The sequence below is a fragment of the Brachionichthys hirsutus genome, chromosome 19 (assembly GCF_040956055.1).
Source record: "Brachionichthys hirsutus isolate HB-005 chromosome 19, CSIRO-AGI_Bhir_v1, whole genome shotgun sequence".
NCBI classification, from domain to species: Eukaryota; Metazoa; Chordata; class Actinopteri; order Lophiiformes; family Brachionichthyidae; genus Brachionichthys; species Brachionichthys hirsutus.
The window spans coordinates 962,081-971,300 of NC_090915.1; the positions used below are offsets into that span (position 1 = coordinate 962,081).

Consider the following 9,220-nt stretch of genomic DNA (forward strand, 5'->3'; position numbering starts at 1 on the left):
CCCCAGGATAGAACACGTTCCTGCCTCGTGTGCCTCGCTCAATCATCTGATAACGTTGAGTTAGCATTCCCGAGTAATTTCCCTGCTCACTTTTCCATCAATGCAAACAGAACATGCAGACCTCGAGGCCGCTCCGTCATTAATGTCTCAAAATAGCCGTGGGAATACAGCGTTGTTTTTCAGGCTTGTGGGGGCGGTGTTGTGTAACCGTGCAACTAGTGGCTTGCAATCACTGTGGTCTGCACCTCAGCACAGACAAAAGAGGGCGGATATAATCTATGCCCCGCCCCCATGCAAAAAAAATACAAAAAAAGTTCCATCCGGGGTGTTGCTTTGCTGCCCGACCCAGCAAGCCGGATAAGCGGCTGCAGACTTCCAGATGATGGATGGACAAAAGGAAACGCGACAATAATGTTAATCTGATAAATACTTCAGTTTAGTTGCCTGCAAGGATTAAAGCGACTTTAACTCTGAAGAGTTGCATACTCTCTGTGGCTTCCTTTCTCCAGTAGGACCTTCTGTTCACGACACAGACAATCCTGACTTGTGTAACGGCGTGGCGTGAGAATGAAAGTACACACAGCTGCAGTGCTGGCCTTTGTCCAAAGGTTTTGAAGCTCATTTCTTTAGTATAATTACGCTGAAGAGCTCTTGAACCGATGGTTTAACCTGAAAAGCCGTCTGAGTAAAAGCTGCTCCACGATCGTGAATGTTTCACAGTGTTGATTAAATTATTTCTACTATTTCATGCTTTTATCTTTACCTTTTTAATTTTCTCCTACCCGCCAACACGCCAATGCAAATCCCTCACGAATAATATCTACTTACCGGTACAATAAATCTGATGCTGATCAAACGCTTTCCCCGTCGTCCTCATGATTTTCCCCTTCATTTAGAGCTGGTGCCTCTTTTTAATTTCTTAGTCAATGGAGCTGAGAATGTAATTAAGCACAGAAGCAGCTCTGATATAAAATTGGGCCCCCAGACTTCCTGCTTCAGGAGATGAAAACAGAAACCCGCCATCAGGCATCCTGTCCTTCTGTTTGCTCGGAGATTTGTGCAGATGGGAGCAACTGTGGTTTGGGAATAAAAGCACACGATCCTCCTGCATCCCCCCCACAACACAATGCCTCTTCCTCATCTGTGCTCATCTTCCTCATTAACGCTGGACTCACTTCGTTTGCATCCGTCACTCACGTTGGCCTTCCTTTCTTGCAGTGCACTCTCAGATTTTGAATGCCCTGATTGTAAAACCTTTTATCCCACCCCTCACAATCAGATGTATTTTTTTTCCTCTTCTTCAATCACCCCTCTGTGGAGTGGGAGGCTGAGAAATAGCTGCAGCTGTCGCCTGTCGCTGCTCTCTGTTCCGTCCAGTGGATTGTGATTCCCTGGTTCTGTGCATGGCTCGGAGCTGATTGCAGCGTTCTTCGTTAATATAAAGTAATATTACATGAGTACACCGTGCAACCACCACAGAGGCACAGTAACTCATTTCTTGCTAAATCCTTTTTGGGATTTGATTGCATGGTATTGGAATTTACACCGTTTGACAGTCGGTAACTCATAAAAATGTTTGTTCAGGGAATCTGTCTCCGTTACATCCCGAATGCTTCTCAGTAAAAAAACAAAAATGAAGTTTTCTGCTTTGTTAAAAGCTCACGTTCAATATAATTTCTGTTGCATGCCACGTCCACGTCTCTCTGGTGACCGCACGTAATCACGACACACATTTTGGGTGAATGCAGCATTACAGATGCGACCTGTTGTCCACAGCAACCAAACATGAGCCACCCTCGTCACTAAACTAAGCACGAAGGTGCTTTGATCTCCCATGGATTGAGCTCTTGATTCCGCTTTAATCCTAATCATTACAACAACTACCTCATCCTTCTGAGGCTTTTCAGCGAACCCTCCAGAAGAATCTCTGAGCGCAGCTGTCCTGTGACTCCTTATAAGGTCTGAGAGGAAAGTGACACTTTTCCTAAAGGGTCAAAGAAGCCACCCAGAATATAAGAAACACAGCTGCCATGGAGACGGTACGGAACAGGCATGCTAACGAGGACACCAGGTTAAGCAGGGGTGTGCTTATTTTAACCAATGACTTTTCTTCTATAACTCACCTGTATCGTGACAATGCGTGGCAATGGCTGGCGTGTATTGGCTCCGCCTTCAATGGCGATCCCCAGGGTGCTAGCGCTCTTTGCAACCCGCACGAGCGTGGCAGTGGGCTCCAACAGTCCCGGCTGCAGAGAGGGGAGGAGAGGAGCACACATGAGCATAATAAAGTGAGAATACAGCTTTGTGTATTTCTATACCTGAATATATTTGTAACATTACATAACTTTGTCGTATCTGCAAACATCTCCCTGCATTTGTTTTTGTCTAAGGACGGACCCAGGAGTCCTCCCAGAGGGTTTACACTTTCACGTTAACATGCACACTGTGAAAACAGAAAAACGTTGCTTTGCAGTCAGGAGCCAAAAGAAAGTGGGATGTTCTACTCACCTCATCAGCGGACCTGCGCGGTTCTATTCTGCTATTAAGACACCTTCTGACAGCCACCACAAAGCCTCCAGGGATTTACTGTGGCTTAATTTGAATGTTCCTCAGGTTTTATGTCCATATTCTAAAAATAAATAAGCTGTGACGTAGACGATGCACGTCTTAGAACATTCCAGGTGCTATCGGAGGTGACCTGCTACTACACACACAAATCCCACGGCTCAGCAGGCGACGGACTCTGCTTTGTTTTCTGTCACTTTCGGGTTAAACTGGACAGTTCTTTCAACCCGAAGGCGGAGTCACCTTGTCGCCGGAGGACAGCGAGTGGACGCCTGGCCTGGCATTTTAAGTTTGAGAACAGAAACAAAGTCACGCATGCTGAGATTTGTTTCCTACCGATCACTGTCGATAATTGTTGCAAGAAACCATTAACACGATCAGATCAGTTTCTTGACACAGATCATGAATTATTAATAATAACAGATTATTAAAGATAAATTCACCTTCGCCCTTTGCTTGAATCGGTGCCTCAAGAAGTAGCTCTCAGTTTCAAAAAGGTTGGAGACCCCAGATCTAAACAACAAACCGTTATTCAAAGTGTGTTTTCTTCTACTATTTGTCATTTAAATTCATGCTGGACGCAGTAAGAGTAGTAACTAGTTGTAAAATCCAAATGATGGCAAATGACTTCTTGTTATTGTTTACTGCAGTTGTACTTGACATCTACCTTTTCATCTTTAACTATTTTTTATCCTTCCTTGTTGTTTTATTGCACATTAAAGGTCATTTGTTTTACATTTCTGTGCTGTTGCACTTTGGACTGTCTGGCACGTGAGCAATGTGTCGCCGAACGACCCCTTTGACATTGCAGTTATATGATTCATATGAACTTAGAAACTATTGATTAGAAGATCAGCTGCTGAAGATTTCCTAAACATTAAATAACACATCCTGACGTGCTGCTAAAGCCTAAACGAAACGTTGTGCAGTTTTACAACCAGTAATAAAACAACCATTCATTTTAGAATATGGACAGAAATCCCAGAGGCCCACCTGTTGTTGTTGTTGACAGGAGGATCAGTAGCTAACGATCAAACTTAAACAGCGGAACAAACAGACCCCCCCACAAAAAAAGCAGCAATTTCAATGTCTTCTGTCAACCTGATAGCTGCAACCTTATACAGACACTGAACACAACGGCCCTATCGTCATAAATAATCAGCCTCCCCCCATCCTCCTTTGTTATTCCTTCCCTCAATCAATTCGGACCAGGGAGAGGCCTGACGGTTTCGCTACACTGCGCTGCAATGAGCGAAGAAATAAAGGATGTGACTCAATGGGTGATGTGAGTGAGAAATAAATGAGTTCAACAAAGGAAACAGTCGGTGTGAGCGACGACGGGGAGGGGAGCAGGGATGGGTTCGTATCGAGAGCAGATCCTGGAAGACAGCTAGCAGTAAAGTACAAGTTCCAGGTCGACATACTGGGATTCCTATACTTCTGAGCATTCACATTGACAAAGTACCACATTTCCTTTCATTCACTTTAACCTCAGACTAACCCCAAATGCAGCAGCCCTTAGGATGAGGTCCGATTAAATGCTTTCACACACTGAAATCCCTCACTGCCAAAAATGTCTAATTCGCTTAATTTTGTTATTTTAGAAAGGCCCTTTCCACGTAAAGTGTCCTGACTTAATATGTGCCTACGCTGAGGCACACTCAGCAGCTCAATGGCCTCTCGTCCCGCGGTGTTTCACTCACTCCTGTCTCCAAAGCGCTACTGAATCACCCCCCTCACCGGTCTTTCCCCGCCGCCCTCCTGGGTCTTCAGGGGGTGGCGTGTGCGTGAGGAATGTGGGCTGCTGTCTTTGCTGATGTGTCCTGACTCAGCTATGTCTACCCCGCTGTCCTCACTGAGCGTCTGGCCGCTGTCTGACAGCTGAGACAGGGCGCCACCTGAGAGCAAACAGGCACACATGATAGGATATTGAGAATGTCAACGGTGGGGCATTCAGGGACTCCATTTATAATTGGCTTCCACTTGAAGAGCCTTTTTGATTTGAATGGAATATTGACACAGGTAGAGTAATCTTCCTTATATTGAGTTGCCGTCATATTAATCTGCATCGCAAGCAAAACAAAAACAGGTCAGATTGTGAGGTCAGAGTTAACAGAGATGAGTTTTTAAGCCTGAATTCAGCATCGAAAGCCTTTGATTAGCGATGTTTTGTTAGCAGGAGCAATCGTTCACATCGTCCAGGGTAATTGATCATGCCACCAATTTATGGCAATCATTTGCATAGATTATAAATCTAGTATTTATGCACTTTTTTCTAAATTAAATGACAGACGGCCTCATTTTCTTGCAGACAATGACAATTTGGAACCTCAGAATTTGGGGTCGTATTTTATAATCATTACAAATATTTACTTCTGATGTAAATATCAGAAATTATAAATGTCATTATTCTTATCCATGTCAATTTCTGTTAACACCATAGAAATCAATTACAGTATATGCAACTCCTGTTCAGTGATTAAAAGTAATTAGGAGCTTTTTATTTTAATTCTTTGGCTACACAATGAAACAGAATTTAGGACCATTTAGTGGAGGATCAACACAGGAATCGGAATTTGTCTGCACAAAATGCATTTTCTGATCATTTGCAGATTAAACCTGTCACTCTTATTTTCTGATCATTTGCAGATTAAACCTGTCACTCTTATTTTCTGATCATTTGCAGATTAAACCTGTCACTCTTATTTTCTGATCATTTGCAGATTAAACCTGTCACTCTTATTTTCTGATCATTTGCAGATTAAACCTGTCACTCTTATTTTCTGATCATTTGCAGATTAAACCTGTCACTCTTATTTTCTGATCATTTGCAGATTAAACCTGTCACTCTTATTTTCTGATCATTTGCAGATTAAGCCTGTCACTCTTGTTTTCTGATCATTTTCAGATTAAGCCTGTCACTCTTATTTTCTGATCATTTTCAGATTAAGCCTGTCACTCTTGTTTTCTGATCATTTGCAGATTAAGCCTGTCACTCTTATTTTCTGATCATTTGCAGATTAAACCTGTCACTCTTGTTTTCTGATCATTTGCAGATTAAGCCCGTCACTCTTATTTTCTGATCATTTGCAGACCGTCACTCTTATTTTCTGATCATTTGCAGATTAAACCTGTCACTCTTGTTTTCTGATCATTTGCAGATTAAGCCCGTCACTCTTATTTTCTGATCATTTGCAGATTAAACCTGTCGCTCTTATTTTCTGATCATTTGCAGATTAAGCCCGTCACTCTTGTTTTCTGATCATTTGCAGATTAAGCCCGTCACTCTTATTTTCTGATCATTTGCAGATTAAACCCGTCACTCTTGTTTTCTGATCATTTGCAGATTAAACCTGTCACTCTTATTTTCTGATCATTTGCAGATTAAACCTGTCACTCTTGTTTTCTGATCATTTGCAGATTAAGCCCGTCACTCTTGTTTTCTGATCATTTGCAGATTAAGCCCGTCACTCTTATTTTCTGATCATTTGCAGATTAAACCTGTCACTCTTATTTTCTGATCATTTGCAGATTAAACCTGTCACTCTTGTTTTCTGATCATTTGCAGATTAAGCCCGTCACTCTTGTTTTCTGATCATTTGCAGATTAAACCTGTCACTCTTATTTTCTGATCATTTGCAGATTAAGCCTGTCACTCTTGTTTTCTGATCATTTGCAGATTAAGCCCGTCACTCTTGTTTTCTGATCATTTGCAGATTAAACCTGTCACTCTTGTTTTCTGATCATTTGCAGATTAAGCCCGTCACTCTTGTTTTCTGATCATTTGCAGATTAAACCTGTCACTCTTATTTTCTGATCATTTGCAGATTAAGCCTGTCACTCTTGTTTTCTGATCATTTGCAGATTAAGCCCGTCACTCTTGTTTTCTGATCATTTGCAGATTAAACCTGTCACTCTTATTTTCTGATCATTTGCAGATTAAGCCTGTCACTCTTGTTTTCTGATCATTTGCAGATTAAGCCCGTCACTCGTTTTCTGATCATTTGCAGATTAAGCCCGTCACTCTTGTTCTCTGATCATTTGCAGATTAAACCTGTCACTCTTATTTTCTGATCATTTGCAGACCGTCACTCTTATTTTCTGATCATTTGCAGATTAAACCTGTCACTCTTGTTTTCTGATCATTTGCAGATTAAACCTGTCACTCTTATTTTCTGATCATTTGCAGATTAAGCCCGTCACTCTTATTTTCTGATCATTTGCAGATTAAACCTGTCACTCTTGTTCTCTGATCATTTGCAGATTAAGCCTGTCACTCTTGTTTTCTGATCATTTGCAGATTAAGCCCGTCACTCTTGTTTTCTGATCATTTGCAGATTAAGCCCGTCACTCTTGTTTTCTGATCATTTGCAGATTAAGCCCGTCACTCTTGTTTTCTGATCATTTGCAGATTAAGCCCGTCACTCTTGTTTTCTGATCATTTGCAGATTAAACCTGTCACTCTTATTTTCTGATCATTTGCAGATTAAACCTGTCACTCTTATTTTCTGATCATTTGCAGATTAAACCTGTCACTCTTGTTTTCTGATCATTTGCAGATTAAGCCCGTCACTCTTGTTTTCTGATCATTTGCAGATTAAGCCCGTCACTCTTAATTTGGTGGTAACCTTTCTGCTGTCTCCCGGATCCTCACCTCGGGCCTGGGGCAGCGGCCGCACCTCGTTGACGTCAGGCTCTGCGTTGGGCCTGTGAACCTCTACTGTAACAAATTGCTGTTTGGAGGCGGGAGAGGAGGCACAGGAGACTTTGGACATGTTTGCTGGCATAGGGGGCAGAGGAGGTGGAGGTGGAGGAGGGGCAGGGAGGGGAGGTGGAGGCGGAGGCGAGGGGGACGGGGCAGCAGGTGCTCGATTGGGGGACTGGACTCTGGGGAAAGGGCCAATGTGCCGAGCGACCATAGACAGCTGGGCAGCTGTTATCTGCCCCTTCTTGGAGGGGTCTCTCTTTCTGACGGTGGCGTACTCCCGAGACGGATTCCTGGGGTGTTCTCCTTTGTGGTGCGGCGGGGGCGTGGCAAGGGCGTGTCCCGGCTCTTTGCCGTGGTTGCGAGAGGTGGGGGCAGTGAAGTGCAGGCCTGAGTGGGAGGATTCAGATGATGGGCATTTGTTGAGCTGTTCCTGTCTACTGGGGCGCCTCTGCACCCCTGGTGGGGGTGGAGGCTTGAAGGAGGGAGGGGGTTCAGCTGTGGTGGATTGTACATCGTCCTGAAGCGAGAGCATATGGTTACCATCGATTAGGGCTACGTCCCGAACTACACAGCGTCACTGTAAAGGTTTTATCCCAGCCTCCATCTACACTGGTTTCATGCTGCCCCCCCATTACAACAGTGCTGGGGGGGAATCAGTTTGAGAAGGTGACAGTGTTTAAAAATATCTACATTACAAGTTTACAGAAGAACTGTTAAAATCACAGTTTCACTGACACAGAAGACCCAACGGGACGGCTTCTCGGGGGGGGGGGATTTGACACTTAATCTGGAAAGACACGCTAATTTACAATATTTCAAGTGGAATATTTAACGATGGCGGCAGCAAAACACAGAGTTTTAATTCAAGACAAGAATATCAATTAAAAGTAAATAAACAACATTAGCTAACTGGTTGATTTGTAACTTGCAGATGAAGAACATTTATGTTAAATGCGAGTTGATCATGTCGCTCAAACGCAGACTGAACAGTGGAATGACAACAATAAGACATGAATGACTCACCAGTGCATGGAAAAAAGAACATAAAAATCAGAATAAACTTAAGATTACAAAGAAAAATAAGGCCTGACTTCAGCGGCAGGTAGTCTTTGAGAACCAGAGACCTTCCTCACCTCCTCTTCTCTCCTCGTGTCCGATCCAACACTAAAGACCTTCTGAGTTTCCCTGTTGTTTTATATATTTTACTCTTAAAGTGCAATAGTCAGCTCTGCTTTCTTGCAAAGGAGGAGAGGATAATAGGCAATGCCAGTACTGTGTACTGCCCTGTCTCTCCTCTCCTGTCCTCTCCCTCAGTGTTCTACAAAGCCCGCACCCACACCACATTATCACCTGCTCTCCCAACCCTCGCCTTCATTCATCTTCTAAAACCACTTTCCTTGTAGCCTCCGTGCATCAGGCCGAAGCAGGACCGAGGCTTGCCTCTCCTGTCGGCTCACCAGAGAGATGTCCGTCAGCGGCGTGTTCAGACTCTCCAGAGGTACATCCTCATTCCTGTCCACCGCGCCGTCATTCTGAGAGAAGCAGGAAAGTCATGGAGGGAGGATATGGCGCGGGCGGCGGAGGGGCGGGTGATGACATCCAGGAGAGGCAGGTAAACAGAGGAGGAGTAGGAAGAGTGAGGAATGTGACAGGGAGAAAGCCTGTGAGCAGATGTTAAACGTGTGTGTGTGTGTGTGTGTGTGTGTGTGTGAAAAAAGCCAAACCAGGTTTCATGGTTGTTCATCCACTCTCAGGAAAAAGTGAAAAATGTCAATGTCTGTTTACATCTTCTTGCCAAGATCAAAGTTTGAATGGAAGATGACAGATGACAAATGACACACACACACACACATACACACATGCACACACACACACACACACCCACTAAAGCAGGATTTGGCGGCTCAATCCCAACGCAGTGTTGTTTCTTTTGTGACGTTGCCCTTC

General features: G+C 43.8%; 1 protein-coding gene across 1 annotated transcript in view; it reads right to left on the reverse strand.

Moving 5' to 3' along the window:
* The window catches only part of whrna (whirlin a), a 92,682-nt gene that overhangs the window by 1,419 nt on the left and 82,043 nt on the right, over positions 1-9,220 (reverse strand). Inside the window, exons 8-11 of the mRNA XM_068752980.1 lie at positions 8,731-8,805; positions 7,220-7,790; positions 4,306-4,463; positions 2,124-2,246 (exon numbers count right to left, since the gene is read on the reverse strand). Of these exons, the coding sequence (XP_068609081.1) occupies positions 2,124-2,246; positions 4,306-4,463; positions 7,220-7,790; positions 8,731-8,805 (927 nt within the window). The remainder of the gene's footprint in view (positions 1-2,123; positions 2,247-4,305; positions 4,464-7,219; positions 7,791-8,730; positions 8,806-9,220) is intronic.